Source organism: Tribolium castaneum, chromosome 10 (genome assembly GCF_031307605.1).
Source record: "Tribolium castaneum strain GA2 chromosome 10, icTriCast1.1, whole genome shotgun sequence".
NCBI classification, from domain to species: domain Eukaryota; kingdom Metazoa; phylum Arthropoda; class Insecta; order Coleoptera; family Tenebrionidae; genus Tribolium; species Tribolium castaneum.
Window position 1 is genome coordinate 4,481,937 of NC_087403.1, and position 17,237 is coordinate 4,499,173.

The 17,237-nt window shown below is 40.3% G+C and overlaps 3 protein-coding genes and 1 long non-coding RNA gene across 6 annotated transcripts; 1 reads left to right on the top strand and 3 right to left on the bottom strand.

Moving 5' to 3' along the window:
• The first annotated feature begins 21 nt into the window (after positions 1-21).
• Positions 22-2,897, top strand: LOC103314771 (uncharacterized). Of its 2 annotated transcripts, XM_015979346.2 has the most exons (7): positions 22-161; positions 321-479; positions 529-692; positions 1,102-1,216; positions 1,422-1,571; positions 1,620-1,732; positions 1,973-2,897. In XM_015979346.2, exons 1-7 carry the CDS (start codon positions 107-109, stop codon positions 2,195-2,197), a joined length of 981 nt encoding a protein of 326 aa, XP_015834832.1. In that variant the 5' UTR covers positions 22-106; the 3' UTR covers positions 2,198-2,897. The 2 variants fall into 2 exon arrangements, with proteins under 2 accessions (XP_015834832.1, XP_008199831.1); XM_008201609.3 differs by having other exon boundaries at positions 107-479.
• Positions 2,885-3,865, bottom strand: LOC135267248 (uncharacterized). The gene is made up of 2 exons (XR_010335637.1): positions 3,212-3,865; positions 2,885-3,163 (listed from the first exon to the last, which is right to left on the bottom strand). It is a non-coding gene; the product is annotated as an uncharacterized LOC135267248 (long non-coding RNA).
• A 230-nt stretch (positions 3,866-4,095) lies between these two features.
• On the bottom strand, positions 4,096-8,482 carry ken (ken and barbie). 2 transcript variants are annotated; one of them, XM_008201613.3, is made up of 4 exons: positions 8,079-8,482; positions 6,722-7,063; positions 6,354-6,674; positions 4,096-6,002 (listed from the first exon to the last, which is right to left on the bottom strand). In XM_008201613.3, the coding sequence occupies exons 2-4, from the start codon at positions 7,031-7,033 to the stop codon at positions 4,953-4,955; spliced, it is 1,683 nt and encodes a 560-aa protein (XP_008199835.1). In that variant the 5' UTR covers positions 7,034-7,063; positions 8,079-8,482; the 3' UTR covers positions 4,096-4,952. The 2 variants fall into 2 exon arrangements, with proteins under 2 accessions (XP_008199835.1, XP_008199834.1); XM_008201612.3 differs by having other exon boundaries at positions 4,096-6,005; positions 8,079-8,481.
• Positions 8,483-12,607: 4,125 nt separating this feature from the next.
• dyl (dusky-like) lies at positions 12,608-16,248 on the bottom strand. Its single transcript, XM_008201614.3, has 3 exons — positions 16,015-16,248; positions 14,983-15,058; positions 12,608-14,931 (listed from the first exon to the last, which is right to left on the bottom strand). Exons 2-3 carry the CDS (start codon positions 15,037-15,039, stop codon positions 13,147-13,149), a joined length of 1,842 nt encoding a protein of 613 aa, XP_008199836.1. The 5' UTR covers positions 15,040-15,058; positions 16,015-16,248; the 3' UTR covers positions 12,608-13,146.
• Positions 16,249-17,237: the final 989 nt, after the last annotated feature.

Genomic DNA, 17,237 nt, shown 5'->3' on the forward strand with positions numbered 1-17,237 from the left:
TCGATGGATTTTTTGTTATGGCTTTTAGGTTATGGTGCATAAAATTAGGGGCTATTATGTGTGGTGTGCGTAATTTGAATTCGTAGCGGAAAGTGTGCACTTTACGATGGAGAACTCGCTCGAAGACGGCAAATGTAACAAAGACCACATCAAAGACTTAGGTACGTCTCAGACAAGTCTCAAAAGTACAAAAAGCCTAGATAAGAGCAGCACTAGTGGTTCGGTCAAAAACGAAAAAATACATTTCAAAGAGGAAAACCACGAACATGACAATCAAAAAAACACTGATGCTTCGTTAAAAGTGCCTCATAAATTTATAGCGAATTGGAGACAGGCATGTGACAGAACTAAAGACAAGACGAAAGATTTGTTAAAGCGCTGGAGGACTTTGCCGGAGATTGAGACCGAAAAGGGGAAGAACGACGAGAATGTGGAGAAGGACGAGCACAGCGACAGCGGCTGGAGCGTCCACGTCTGGAGTGGGTTTTTAATTAGTTGCGCTTCCCCAAATATCTCGCAATTTTGCAGCCACTTGGGTCGACAGGTTTAGCATAGAGTCGGAAGCCGACAACAAGGAAAATTGCCAATTAACACCAACACAGAACAATAAGTTTTCACATTTCTTCTCTTGTTTGCTCGACCATGACCAAGACAATTTAATCAGTGAGCAAGATTTTGAGACCCTAATTGAGGTAACTAATTCGACGTGTTTTCGATAAAGACCACTCTAATGAGTATTTTTACATAATTTATTTTTCCCAGTGATGAGATGAATTACGTGCCGCTAATGGCTCACTACCGTTAGTCACGCACTTTTGTTTTGTCTCTCATAAAAAATTGATTTATTATTTTTATCAGTATTACCGAAAAATACTCTATATATGTGCTTTAAATGTGTTGTGCTTTTTCCGTAGCGTTTTTGCAGTACCCTGACTCAAAAAATTTATTGATGTTACGATTATCTAAAAATACTCATTGATCCCTGATAAAAAATCCATTTTCCAAATATAAATAACTTGACCACATGCATGCACCGCAACTTGTGGTAAATCGATTTATTATTATTACCGAAAATTTTTGCATGCTTTCTTGGATGTATAGAGATTGCGACATTTTGCTGACTGGTCGATAAATTCTCCGGAATTTAATATTCTTCGAGAGGTGGAGCGTGGTTTCATTGAAACTTTTTTATGTGACATATCTGACGAAAAACTGGGTACAGTATTTTTGAACTAGAGTAGATCTGTGTTTTTTTATGTGAGAAACGGTCGCTTTTTACGTAAATGCAATGCACTTTCGATGTTGAGCACTATATTGATTTTTTTTATTTGGTGTTCGTTGTACTAAAGTTATTGTCCGTCACAATCAATAGCTGGACAATAACGATTGTGTTTATTTCGTATTGATTGCGATTTGTTTAGGCTTCACCCTGAACGGGGAAGTGTATTTAACGAAAGATGGATGGTTACATAAATGGTCACAATTGACTTTTGGCTCAAAAAACCTCTGTGACTTTCCCATATGGTTGCAGTTTTTCGTTAAAGTTTTGTTTCAAGTTATCAACCGGTGTGGTACGTAACCTTAATTTTGTCAATTTTTCACCACAACCTTCATTTAAGGGTCGGGAATTATCACAAGGGATGAGCTAAGTGCGTTTTATTCTTCTGTTCTGGGCTTAGATACAGTGAAAGTGGGGGAGATTTTAGATATAGCCTATCAGGCCATGACTTCGGTAAGTTATTTTTTCCTCAGAATGATAGATATTCATTTTTCTCTGTGCATGCGATTTTTTTTTGAACTTTTCCACCCTTCATTATAATTAAAATTAATAAAGTAATTAATTAACGTCAGTTTTATTTGCACATTGAAATTGTTGAGTTAATTTTCTATCTCTATGAAAAGTTTAAAAAATGTTACGTCTTTCGTGCCCCGAGTGGCATTTTCCAGCTGGGTTCTGTACGTGTTTTTGCAGAACGGCGATCACCCGTTGATATACAAAGCATATCGATTGTGCTTTGCGAATTATTTGCTGGGGAGGTACCCAAACGGACCAGGACAATATATTTTGGGTGCTCCACCGAATGCGCTCTCGTCGGCAATGTTTCCTGTTGATTACTCGGCACTGAATACACAGCCCGAAGACTTGGAACAATATGCACCGGATCAAAAGACAAACAGACGTAGTGTTATTGTATGATTAAACTTTTATAGAATATCGCAATATTAGTATTGCCACGGCGCACATAAATCTAGTCATTTTACATTTTTACAATTTAATCGTCTATGATAAAGTAGTGCAATGAGTTAGATACTATTTCATTTCGGTGCTTCTTAACTAGTACAAAGTTTTAAATTGTGATTTTGTAAAATGATAAATAAATAGCATTTTACACAAGTGCACCTTCTCAAAATAAAATTCTAAAGTCTATGTGATATTTAAAGTTATAATTGATAACAATAGAACCACATTTGTTATACAGGTGTCCTAGAATGTGGTCACATTACACGAATATCGAGATCTTAACATCCAGTTGTAAATAAAATGGTTGCGCTGTTGGTAATATATTGTATCCTAGAGTACGCTATAGTTTGTTATTATAACACACTGTATTCATTCTAGGACCGTGTGTAACTTTACATTCAGTTGCATGTTATCATAATCATTTGTGATCATTTGACTGTTCTCTCAAGGCCATAATCAAATCTATTGTTAACGGGTCTTTCTATATTTTATACAAGGAATTGCAACCTTTATCTTAAGTTACTTTGCTGTTATAGTTTACTTGGCAAAGAGTGTGCATATCATGTAAAAATGAATCAAAAGGGCACAACGTTTTGACAGAATAAATGCACTTAGGATAATGTGTTGTTAAAGTAATAAACCTTATTACTCAAAATAGTTTTATTTTCTATCACCTCATTACACAAGCATACAAACGTTAAGTAACGGAACGAGAAAAGTCATCAAACAATTTAATAAATACAATAACCGGCTAATCTTTTGGAGGACATGGCGGAGGTGCCGATTGACTAGTGGTTGGGGGAGCGCTACTAGATGGTCCACTTATAGGAAACGCAATTCTTTTGTTAGTAATACGCGATTTTGGGGGAGGGTTTGTGGCACTATAATTTAACATTGGGGGGTCATTCCAGCCCGGATCCACTACAAAAAAACTGTATAATGTTTAAGAAAATGGCATAATTCACTTACTTTTCTTTTTTTCGTCCGCTTTTGGAGGAGACGTCTGTTCGGAACTCATTTCGGTTTATTGGTTGGAAAGTTCAGACGTAACCTCAATCTTTTTTTCAATCAGTTATTCCAGCATTTAAGCAAATTCTGAACTCACATCAAATAAACTAAATTCAAAAACTAGCGATTTCATTCGGCATTATTAATATTATTGTTTAGGGTTAGGGTGAGGGAAAATTTTGGTTTGTTTTTAGATTGGTGAAAATTTTTTTGTACCACGTTGGCAACTCTGATTGTTCTACCTTCCACCATGCGATCATTTGAATTTAAAATTCTCTACTGGGTGTTAATTTTTCAATTAAATTTCGGTTTACTTAAAATATGAGAAATATAACCACAAAAATAAAAGTGCCGAACTATTTTCATTGTAGTGGAACCGGAAATTCAAGCATTTTAATACAACAGTGAAAATTGTTGCTATGAACATAAAAAATAAACGTATTATTAAACCATGACAGGCTCATTTGCACAAAGAAAAGGAGGAAATAGTGACTTATTTTATTAGTCAAGTAAGGATGCAAAGCGTCTAACCTTCATACAACATTTTTTATACGTTTTGTTAATTTTTATAATAAAAAATTAGCTTTAAACGACCAAATGCTGGTTTAGGCAACCAGTAATATATATAATTAAGTTCGATTATGTAATGTTGCGTTTTCTACATTCACATTTTAATTACTGTTGTATTTTAATGAGATACATATTTTATTTAGCCTTGATTATGAATTCACAAATTAAATTATTTTTGCCTTTAAAGTGATATTAAAAATGTATTTTTAATACGTACCTGTTACGCAGACTGCTGACGATCGGTTGAATTTTACTAATCTACGGATGCAAACGAGTTTTAGAAAAAGACTATTTTATTTTGTAAATACATTATTTACAAACTACTATGTACAAAATTAACACAACTATTACTTTACCATGTTTGTACCACATTTTGTATGAAGTCGTAAGCCAACACGTTTGAATTTGGTAAATTTCGGGCGAGTTGAGTATTTTTGCGGATGATCTTTTCTACAAAAACTACTTTAATGGCCTTTGTTCCATTCACGGAATATAAAACGAGAGCACTTTTTTAAAGAGGTGATAGTTTAAATATATAGTTTTATTCGCTTAAAGTGAATTTTTAATTCTTTGGTGTGTATATAAAAAATATACGTTTATCTATTTCAGTTTTGTAGTAAAAACTATAAATCGGGAAAAATTATACAATTTCTTATACATAAACTATAAATGCTTTGGACGAATGCTTGGAGAGAACAGCATTTTTAGTAAATGTACCTACTGTATAATATGCATCCACTTGTGATGTATATAACAATAGAGTTTAGCTTTCTGTGAAAAAAGTACGTACACAATCATTATTTGTCATACACACCACGCATAGCACTAAGTACGATAATCATTGAACACAAGAACGGTTGAGATTGTTTCTACTAATTAATAAACTATAACAATAATGAAGGAAGGCGTCGGTCAAGTCCAGGCACGACAGGTCCCCTTGCTTTAGTGCCCGTTCCCAGGACTAAAACTAAAGACTACATCCCTGAGGGTTGCCGAGCTAACAGTTACGCATTATGTTCATAGGAAAGGCACTATTGGGATTATCTCATTTAATTATATCACAATTCAACGAATCGAAATTGATGCGGTCGTTCCACAACCACAATATACGACCTCATGCAATCATGGAATGTTATTTAAGCTCGTGCATGTTTTTACTTAGAAGTAAATTATTGTGCGGTCCTGACAAATGCCTGATCAATTCGGGTAGGGACTCAAACGACAAGGGGCAGAAACAACAGTTAAAACGTCCGGAATTGCCATCGTTCGACGATATAACGTTCCGATGCACTGAACACAGATGTTTCAATAAATGTGCTTTCTGCTTGAACATCGCGACACACAACCGACAAGCGAACGGTTTTTCGCCGGTGTGCACCCGCAAGTGGGTCTTCAAATTCCAGGACATCCCAAACTGTTTGCCACAGTACTCACACCGGTACTCCCGAACTTGCACCGTGGGCAGCACTTGTTTCGTGGTGATAGACGCATGCGACGAACTTTCCGCCGAATCACCGCCCCCGGCACTCGAAACCCCACTGCCCCCACCACCGCCACCACCACTAACTGAGAAAGACGCCGGCGGATCCCTCGAATCCTCATTGCTCGAAGACGGATTCACTTGCGTCTGGCACAGCGACCAGGCGCCCCAAGTGTGCTCAAAATTCTGGTACGCCTCCGTCACCCCCTGGTCCGCGCTGGGCGGCCTGTACTTGACCACGACGTTGTCCGGGGGGCCCACGGTGTCGGAGTGTTGCCCCGGCGTCGGAGTGTGGATCCTATCCACCAGAAACGGCGGCGCCGACAGCGATAACGGGTGGTGGGCTGCGATCAAAGGCGGCAAATTCTTGTATCTGTGGTGCTGGTGGTGCACGGCGTCGTCGATGTAAGACGGCGAAAACGGCACAAATGGGGGGTTTTGAGCCGGGGAGTTGTGGAAACCAGGACGCCGTTTGCGATGCGGAGTCACAACGTAATTGTCGGGACTTTGCACCAACGAGATCAGCTTCTGGTCGCCGATCGGCGGCTTCAATTCTTCCTGGTTCTTCAAATCGATCGGCTCAATGTACATACTTTTGCGTTTCATTCGGTGGTGGTGGAACTGCGACAATTCGTGCACTTTCGGGGCGATTTTCACAGTCGTCTGGCCGATTTTCAACACGTCGGAATTTTTCTTTTCCAACTGCTGGGGAAATCACACCAAGTCAATTGGGCACGGAACCAAGCGCTTTGCCCAAACTATTCACTTTGTTGGAATCCCCTAAGTTAATTCATTGATAAATTCTTACGCGAGTTTTTGAATGGAAACTCTATTACTCACAAACAGAGAAAGTTTGCTGCAAAGTTTTGGGTGGATTATGGACCGCCTGCGGTCAATTCATTATTTTTGAGGAATGTATTTTAATCATTTATATTGTATTAACAGAAAAAAGATCAAGCTTCGGAAGAAGGGACGGAAAGTAATAGTTTAGGCACAAGACGCGTGGTTCCATGCTCTATTCGCTCGGTGGTGGCTTCGCTGGCAATGACTTACCTCCGAGCTGTTGTCATCGTCGATGTCCTTTTCCTCGTCGGTGTTTTTCGTGTTGAGAGATAGATTCACTGGGTTTGGCGAGGATCCGCCTTCTTCTGAAATATTGTTTTCGTCCAAAGTGTCATCGTCGTCGTCTTTAATTTCGCCTTCTTCCTTTTCGTCGTCGTCCGTTTCTCTTTTTACAACCATCAAGTCGGAATTGTCGTAACTGTTGCCGTGTTCGGACTGACACTTGGCCTCTTCGGTCGACGAAGACTGCCACATGTCCGATTTAATTTGCAACAGTTCGAACAACTCCTGAATGCTGTCCAATTCGCTAGACTGAAATATCGAACAATAAAATCGTTTTTTCTCGTATCATCAGTTACCTTAACGCAAGCTTGCCCGTTGTACAAAAAGTCGAGCAAGTGCCGGAGGTGGCAGCTTTTTATTCCTGGGATGAGCACAACGCTGGGCCCGTGAGCATGGGCGCTCTCTCCAAGAATGCGTCGCACTAAAGGACTCGCTGCCGCCATTATTAATTTATGAGCGCTTAAAGTTGTTTTATCGTCACATACGAATGTCATATCGGCAAAGTTCTCAGAGGCAAAACAAGTTTTAATTTCGTCGACTATAGTTGCATGATGTTTGCCATAATGCAAGGTTAATAAGCCGTGGGAATCCTGTTCCTCAGAGTACATGGCGAATTTAGTAATTTTGTCAAGGACAACCTAAAATCAGATTAGAATTTCAGCCGATCGCTCAAAAATTACGCGAAAGGTAAACAACATTCTTAATCTGCAGACGCGGACTTTATTCAATTTGCGAGGGCACGCCTAACTACAGGTGTTCGTTTGTTCTATCCACAGGCGCGCTTTGATCACACTTTCAACAATTTATCCACCCGAGAAAAACTCTCGCACCATCAACTCCCGTTTCCTTGAATTATTTACGTAAAAATTACTTGTGTAAATAAAATGCCTGAGTCTGCCACCTGACCCTCGAAGGCCTACCCTCATGGGCCCATTTTTTTAAACTCGATTCGCGACGACTTGGAATAGAAATAGAATAGCTAAACGGAATAAAAATGCAAATAATGCGATCACATTTTGAAAATGAATTTTTTTCTGACCAAGTCTGAAAAAATTTACGATGAAGGGTTGCGCAAAATGAAAAATATTTTCATAGTACTTTGCGATTGTTATCCACTTGGCATTTCTAAAAATTAAGTTTTGAGAATATTCATATTATCTTAATGGTAACGCGCGCGGCAATCAATAATTAAAGCATTTTTTTGCCGAATTAGCACGAATAATAATCAATCTGAAAAAACTTGAGAAGATGCCGCTGATTTTGAGATGAACGTCTCAATTGTTTTAACACTTTGTCGTCGTGAAACTGGGTGTTCGCCTTTCTACGTCTAGCACAATAATCATGGGTGGGTTTAAGTATCGCAATTTTCTAAGGGCCTTAGAAATGTGGTGCGATTTGGTGTGAATTTGTGAGTTGCGGTGAAGCGGCAATGAAATCTATGGTGTAATTGAAATGAATAGAAAAGTGCATTGCATAATTCGAAAATTGAAAGTAGTTATCGTTTTATTCGTTTGCTGGAAAACAGCACGAGGCGCGCTGAAACAATGCGCGTGTATGTGTCGAAGTCAGCGTATGGAGTAGCAGCAACAGGTTGCGCGTGAGGATTTCCCCTATTTTGGTGCAATAGGGCCGAGTGCGAGAAACGGCACTTACCCAGAGAATAAATAGTCCTAAAGGGCACTCGCGACTGTGGTCGCCGTAGGGCAGTCGCGAGCACCAGAAGATGTGCAATAATCACACCGCACCATAATTCGAACGTTCAAGCACATAAAACCGTGTTTGATCGGTCGCCAGCCTTCGCGTTGAGTGAATTATATTTTTGGGACACGACTCTCAAACACTGTGTTGCGCCACAAATGAAAGTAAAAGTGAACGAACACGAGCCTTCACAACACCACAACACAACGGTGCTTATTGAAGCAAGTTTCCTCAAGCCCTAAAACGGTTTCGGCGGTGTCGGCGCGACGCTTGCGACCACTGCCACCCTCAAAAGTTGCGCTTTGCTGCGAAATATTCAGAACCATCGGCTTTGCTCACGGGTTGGGTTCGAACGTAATACTACTAACTCTTAATTTCTCCCTTTACTTTCCCCTCTTTTCTCTTGCCTCCCCACTACATCGCGAGTTTTTTCCTATTGCTAGCTCACTTGGAACTTCTCTTTCTCATTTTCAAGGTCGAAAGCTGGAGACGCCACTTGCGGCTGCGCGCAATTTAGCGCATTTTTGCTCTCCCGGACTATTTCGAATCTTTGGCAAAGTGACACGAAGTTTCGCCATAGAGGCTATTTTCGTTTAGGGACGGATAGTACGCCGCTCGAGCGGATGGTGTAATTCTGCATTCGTCACTTCGACTGTTGCAGAGACCGTTTCAATTGCTTTCACCGGCTTCCCAAGGAGACTCGTCGCGAGCGGGGCCCAAACAGGGGCCACAACCGGACTTTCACAATACCGACGGCCGAGAGCCGAGGGGGGGAACGGTTGTATAATATCGATGAAATAGCAGCCGCTAGAAATAGAAAGACCTATGCTTTTTTTCCTCTTTTGCCCAATTTTCAGCCACTGGAGGCGCTCCCGGACCCGGCCAAACCAGCCTGCTTTGTCCCACTCACTCCACCCCTTGTGCCAGTCTCTGCCCGAAAATGCCACCGAATTCAAGCGCCAGGCATTCCTGTAATAGGCATCTATTGTTATGTTAGTATTACGTTATGTGAGCGAGGGAAAGTAGGCATAGCGTAGCACTTTCACTATCGCGTAATGTCTGTCTGAAACTGGACCTTAAATGTAGAATTCGACCTCCAAAGACTTTATGACACATCGCATCATCGCAATGAATAATGGCCACAAGCCGTAAACCAGTCTCATCCACACAGCTAATTGCCAACCACTCTGGCCTAATATATTCATTCGCATTCCCACTTAGAATAATAGGTAATAGCCACCGGTACAACCCCAAATCGCGTTCATGTGAGTTTGGCGTTATTAAGTAATGAATCTTTTTGTGTAGTTGGTCGGCTGTCCTCGAGACTGATTTTACCTGTTTAAACCTTCAAGGTCTCCGCTTTGTAGGGAAGTGAAAGTGGTCTTGGTTGAACTGACACGGCTACAAACAACATCAAAAACAGCGCAACGCAACATCTTTAGGGACAATTAGTCGGCCAGACACCAATGTCCCTATTAAAAAATTTAAGGACCATTAACGTAAACTTGGAGGTTTTACATAATTGGATATGGGTCGATAGTCACATGGTTGGTAATTGTTAGAGCCGCGCTAAGTCGAGCCGAGACTGCAGGATCAAAGCATCCTTGAAACTTTGAACATCCGCTCTCCTCGCCTCAAATCACTTTGTACTTACTTGATCCTCTCAGGTAAAAATCATAATTATAATCACCAAGCAACATTATAATAATGTCCGAACAACAATTTGTGCTGCGACCTTGTCGCAACAATTCCACTTAATTGTCTGTTATATCACTTGGAAAATCGAATCGATGGGACTGTTTTTTCAAAATGGCACCGCAGGTGCCATCTCCAAAAAAAGGCAGTGGGGTTTTTCGAAATTAACTACCTACGAGATCAAAACTATTTTCTCGCTGTACACACACCTGTTATATAATACTGTAACGTCTTTGGTTTGGGTGAAAGTATCTGTGAACAGGTATTATGTATGCGTTCATACAGAGTAAAGCGAGCTAAAAAATTAAACCAAATTTTATAATTATGTCATAATTTATTTCACCAAACTTTCTCACCTCCGCACCACGCCGAAAAAATCGGCAAATTCGCCAGTTTTCAGTTTTAGTACAATAATTGTTCACTTTCTCTGAAATGCTGTTAAGTATCTGTAGTAATTATGTAATCTTTATTATATACCCGTTTTAAATTTAAATAAGGTGAAGTTTAACATACAAATTAGTTACACTGCCGACTAGGATTGGCAGCGACTCATCCATTTCTTCCCGAGACCTTTCGCTTATTCATTCCAGTTTGGACAAAGCGAAGCGAAAATTAATTAATATTTGACTGACTCGAACACTAACAAAAAACTCAAATTTGTATTTCTGTGAAGGTTGTGGGAAATTGCATTACTCTAATAGACGTTCTAGATTGTTTAAAAAATCGAGAAGCGTTCGCCGTTTTTGTGTTATATTAATTTTAGCGTGATTAGTGATTACACTGGCGGGCAACTTGCACACAGTTGCATGTTATTTGTTATTTAGTATTACGTGACTAATAAAATAATTCTGTGTAAGTAAATATGTTTACTAAATGTGTAATTAAAGTGAGATTTTCATTGAATTAGTTTTATCCTGCTCAAACAACACCTATTTAGCTTAGCACCGTAATCCAATTCACATTTAGTGTAAATGTTTTTTTAGCCCACATCAACTTCCTTTTTATATTGTGTGATGTACGTAATGCACGGTATAGAAGTGTGAATCTGAAACAATTTTCGTTCTTTTTTAGAGGCTTAATTAATTGCTGGGAGCAATTGTCGGCTAATTATTAAAGTGATTAAGGCCTGCGAAATGTAGAATGCTGGAAAGATAAGTGCGCGGTAATCGTCAAAGCAAATATTGAATAAAAGAGCAAAACATCTAATACGCTGTCTTTTAAACTACATATAATTTCATCAAGGTAGTAAGTGAATGTTTAGTTTACACTTTTGTTTAGAAAGAACCTTGAGCCATGTTTGGATTCCGTTCAAAAAAGTTCAAGTTATTTTTACTGAATCTTGTCAGCATTCTCTTTTATTTAAATATTTATTAGCAATAATTTGAATATTCGAGTCTTTTGAGCTGTTGCCGCCTAATGCGAAATTGTAGCAGAAAATGGGAGCCGAATAGATAATGTGTTATTGTATTACTATTACCTCATAATAATGAAGGTTACAGTGTGTTTTGGTGTCAGCATACTCCAAGTATTTTATCTCTGTGGATGTTTTACGTTACTTACGCCATTTTTAAAAATAATGAAACGAATTCAAACTTTAACAATGCGTTCTCGAATTTTTTACACAGGAAATGTTTAATATTTATTTAAGTAACAACTGCTGTTTTTCCTTTCATAATACCTATCAAAAAAGCTTTCAATGTCACATTTGAAATTATAAATTTCTCTAAATTTAAATTTCAACCTTGAATAAACAAGATTTGTGAGTGTTCTCGCTTTGTAAATAATAAGAATTCGAAACAATTTATAAACGTTCAAATTAACAATTTTGAAATTAAGATGAAAAAATAGTGGTTCAATGCTAAACACGCCCTCGGGTGTTTTATTCAGTTATACACATCATGGTCCATTTCTTTTTTGCTAAGCCTTGTTACGCGCTCTTTGCTTTGTTTAAATTAGATCTTTGGGTAAGTTTGGTAATAATTATCAGGCTGTAAATATTATCTTGGAGCAACCTAAATAAAAACTCGTTCAACAAACGACAACTGATGGTTACGTAAATAGATCAAAACGAAAATTTTCGGATTATTTTTAAATCTGCAGAAAATCAAACTAAACCACATGAACAATTTCCATGTTTTATTATAATAAATTCGCATTCATTACCATTCGCCAAGCAATTCACTGTAGAATTCGTAATATTTGCACTTATTTGAATGTTAAAAAATGACTCGCTCTTCTAATGGGGGCGACCTCTTGTGCATTCACACGTAATAAGAAACAGTCAAGAAAACTTCCACGTTCGCAAAATGGTATATTTTGTGTTGCCTATACTAAAACTGAAAGTGTGCCATTGGCTTTTGGTATGTGGGTTGCGGACTGGGTGGGAAGCCCATAAAATAAAATCGGCTTTTTATTATGAATATTGAAAGTAGTTTTCGGAACTCTTTGCCATAATTTTAAATTTAGGTTTCCGTATCGTGGAACAAAGCGAAAGTTCAAATTTGTAACTGGGCCTTACGTTCGGCCGAGAATAGGTGCCAACATTTTCGGGTCTAATTGGAGAAAGAAAAACAAGATTTAATTTGAAATTGTTTTATGAGTCCTCATACATACAATATTTTATATCTAGTACGTAAACTAAATATGCCAGTTTGAAGGTCCCTGTCCTTGAAAAGTATTAACTTTCTTTCGGTTTTTGGATTATCAGATTATCACACCGTTAAAGATTCATGCAAATGGCGGCACTTTTAACAACCGTTACAGGCGAATGGTGTGCTAAAAATGCAGTGTTAATAATCTCAATTTGCTTGATTTTATTGAGTATTTTGATACAAATATGTATTTACATGAAGACTATGTTCTAACTACGAGACTAGTTTCTGCACCTGTTGATGTAGCATGTTCGGGGCAGTGGAAACAGTTGCTCTAACACGAGCAAAATAAACTTAGAAGTATTAATAAATAATTAATATGTTTTTCAAACAAATATCTTACAATCATACTCTCAAGTAGTACATTATACAGTGTTAAATTACACTTAAGTAACCTAAGTAATAAAAAAATAGCCTAAGTATTATAAATAATAACAAACATTAGGTAGGTCATGCTGACAACGGCGTCGAGCGCCGCTTGTGAGCACAAGTGTTTAATGAGATAATAAATAATTAACGAAATATGTGTAATGTTGAAAACAGTTCTCGAGAGGGGGTGCGAGGGAGGGTGAAAAATGACCGCACATTGGCCGGTAGATTCATACGCACAATCACTTGATTGACCTGAACATCTTTGGAATCTTCGGAATGTACTTTGCTGATTTGTAAACAGATTGTCAATTAGCCACTTTCACAAACTCGGCGTTATCATAACCCCGAGCTCCTGCAAAGACCGTTGCGATGCCTTTTCGATCAATAGCCCGAACGCGAACAAACAAAAACGCAGCTACTAAACTAGCAACAATGAGTACCAAGAGCAACATAACTAACCCAGCCACAAAACTGGGAACAGACATGCAAATTGTCTCTGGGTCCGACGAGGACGCCGACTGAATGACCACAGTTTCGTTGCTTTGTGACGGGTTCAGCGCAAAATTGACATCACCGGGAGCTACGACTTGAATCGTTCGACTAGTATTGACATCAGTCATTTCTTGAGCTTCTCGTTTGTAAACATGGTTAACTACAATGTTTATCGAGTCAAGACTGCGCCTCTTTCTGGCACCTTGCAATTCCGGGATGTTTTCAACCGAACGCGGTCGTCCCCCGAGAGTCGCGAGATTCCCTTCAAACTCCTCCGGAACACTGCTTTTCCGCTTCACTGTGTTGTACACTCCGTGGTGGCCCGGCGGCGGCGGGGGCGGCAAGTGGACGTCGCCGCCGTTTTGGGCGGAAATTTGCGGAGCTGGTGACGACAAATTCGGCGGATTTGACGTCGAAGACGAGGAGATTTGTGACTGTGGGGCTGGAACAACATCAGGGTTGTTATCCGAGTACGCTCCGGTGGGCCCAGAAGGGTGTCTAGGGTCTGGGAACGCCGGCGGAACGCCGTATTCGGACAAAGACTGAGACGCGTATTCAGCGTGACCACCAAAGTCTCCGCTACCAAGCGAATTGCCTAGCGGTGGAGGCCCGTATTCGCTACTTAAACTCAAACCGTGGTTTCCACATTTGGGTTCTGGACAATTGTACCGACAAACTTGAATCACGCATTGGAAGTGCACGTTCATGGAATCGGGGAATTTGAAAGCTTGGAAATAGGCGAACGAGACCACGGAGGCCGAAGGCCCGAAGTTTTTAATTTTCTGGAACTTGCTCATGATCTTTGGCCGTACGACACAACCGTATTGGTCCACAAGCTGGATAGGGGCGCGTTTTCCATCATGCGCCACGCAATTGCGTACCAACATGTCGAATTTGTTTTCGTCGTCTTTGATAGCCAAGACCATGGTCATGGTTTGTCCAATTTTGACGATTCCCGACACTTCCGACGCCCACGGACCTTTGCCGACTTGAATCTGCATCCAGCATTGCAAATTATCGCCTAGGAAATTGGCAGTGACCGCGTGCAACATATCCACTTGGAACGGTCGGAACGTGACCGCCTTTTCGTAAAAATCGTACCAAGTGCAGCGCAATTTGCGCGCTTGGTCCCAAACTTCTTGCACGTAAGGGTCGTACTGGATTATGATGGTGTTCTCGACGTAGCTGCCGCTAGGCGTCGGCCCCCCGTAATTGCCCGCATTGTGGTTTGCGGATGAGGACATCCCGCAACTATTCAGAAATATTTCGAACGTCGCACTCAAATGCCCGGTCCCGGGCTTCAGGTGCACGCAGTGCGGGTCGCTGTAGAATCCCTTCGAGAAAATCATTCCGTAAAACGGCCGGTCAAACTCGATGTTGACTCGCATGTGAGTCTTTTCGCACTGCACTTGTAGGTGCTTGATCTGGGGCATGTCGGGGGTTGCCAAGGGCCAGGGGTCATCCGAGGAGCCGCCCCCAGCCCCTTGCAGAATCGCCGGGGGCGCGTACCCCGGCCCTGACAAGGGGGGCCCGTACACGCCCCGGTGCTCTAAAGGCAGAGACGCCGAATCCGAAAGTGGGGCATCACACCGTATCTCCTGTACAACAAATTTACATAATTACCGGCACAAGTGAAAACATTCACTCACCGTCCAAATCAGTCCGGTTAATATCCCAAAGGTGAAAAGCTTTAATGACATAGTCATCGTCTTTGCTGTGCCAGCTCTGAAAACAACAAACCACCCGTCAAAACATATCTATTTTCCAACGCAAGAAGCGCTTCAACTGCTGCGATGCCTCGCCACTTCCTCCGCACCTGACAGATTATGACCTACTGACATACTCTGCAAGCACAGTTTAGCATCCCGCATCCGAACACCGTCTTCGGCCACAAAATACGAAATTGACAATAAATAAAACCCCGAAATTGGTCGAATTATTTGGCTTTTTATTGCACGAAAAGTGAATCCATGACAAAAACATTGTTACTCAATCGAGAGACTTGATTGGGTGTTACATCCGTTTTAGGATAAATGCAAATAGCGATGTGCCCCAGCAAGGAATTATCTTTTCCTCATCAGCGACCACCAACGACCGACATTTCTCTACGCTCTTAGAAAGTGGAATACGCATTCGCGCCGTTCTAATTTGATATGTGCTGCTGCGTCCTGATCATCAAATGTGAAATTATAATTTCTGTCATTAGGCAAAGTCTGAAACAATGTTCTGAAACTTTCGGAATAATCGTTATGGTCGCGCTATTGTTTATTCCACTAGTTAATTAAGCGGTTTTCTCTTTTTATTGTTTTTCGGCAAAGAGTTGAACGGCGCTCAACACACCTGAAAATGACTGAAAGTTTCAAAATTGCGCTTTTGTGGCGATCGACGTGACGAAAAAAGTGAAATAATCGGCGAATTAATTAGATACATCTCTACGATGGCATCTATTCGTGTCGTAAGTCTGCGGCTGGCAAGTCCATTGACACACTGCCTTGCTTTCATTTCCACTGTGTGCTCAATAAAGCATCATTTACACAGAGAGATATTACAGCAACCTGAGCGTCATAATTCGTAATTTTAATTAGCTCACTGTCATTATCACTCGCAGGGGTCAAAAATCCGTCACCAAAATTCATGCAGAAAACGCATCCATCACTGCACTTGAACGCAATCGTACTTACTTTACTAATCCGAAATTGTCGCTCAGATTAACACAAAAAAGTCATAAATCCCAGTCACCGAACACTAACACCAGCACTGCAATCCCCCTCAAGCACAGTTTTTCTCAACACATTAACCGAGTACAACAGTTGGGTGAAAAGTAATACACTTTAAATTCTTCCGTTGGTTTTATATTGACGTGAAAGTTGGTCCCCACTCTCCTGATGAACCACTAGTGGAGCATTGCTGAGGCTTTCTGAAGAACTTAGTCGATCAGTTTCTGTGAAAACACCTGGATATTATTTGTAAACGGATTCCAAAATTTGACGTCGATGACGCCACATGCAAATCACTTTCGTTTGGACTCCGGACGTGGGGTCCACCCGGACTTTGGCAATTAGCACCCCAAGTATCGGGAGAGCTTCGGTTATTTCGCCGTTTTATGGATATGTTATAGCGTTACACCCCAAAAACCACCGACAACCAATGCGCTATGAAAATCAGAGCAATATGAACTAATTAATACCGTAACGGAACTCCTTAGATTTTACTCAAACGGAACTAAATTCACTTAAATATTAAAGACAAAAATGACCGATATAATTACCTTTTCGTAAAATATATGAGTAATTACATCCGAATATGAATGAAACGTGTTTCATTATTTAATAACAGTACCCGCCGAATTAACCGTTTTTGCAATCAAATAAATATTTGAAAAAATATTGCGTGCTTTGCTCTAAATGGATGTGTTTGTTTGTCTTTCGAGCTGTTAGCAGGACAGCCGGTAAAAACTCGGAAACTATTATCACCAGTTATGAACAGCACGCCAACCTGCATTTAGTGATAGTGTAATAGCTATTGCTCAATCACATTTTATTTACCCATATAACTAATATTACGCATTCTGGCGGGACTCTATCCTTATGGAAAATTCAATGACGCAAATTTCGTCTTACTCATATAGCTTTCACTCGCTGTACAATCGGGGACCCATATCAATGCACCCGGATATGAGAAAATAGCGATATTACGCTGTGAAAGAATGAATTCATTTGCCACGGTGATGCATGCCGCACGCACCCCTTTCTAATTTCAAAAATACATTCCTTGCTTTAATTTTTCTACTTATTCGTAATTTTTCCAATTTCCTAAGTTAAGGCTTGAGTTATGTATTTTCCAATTTTACGGTTTCAGTGAGGCGGGCTTGCTTGTACAAGAACTAATTCCGGCACTTCCTGAG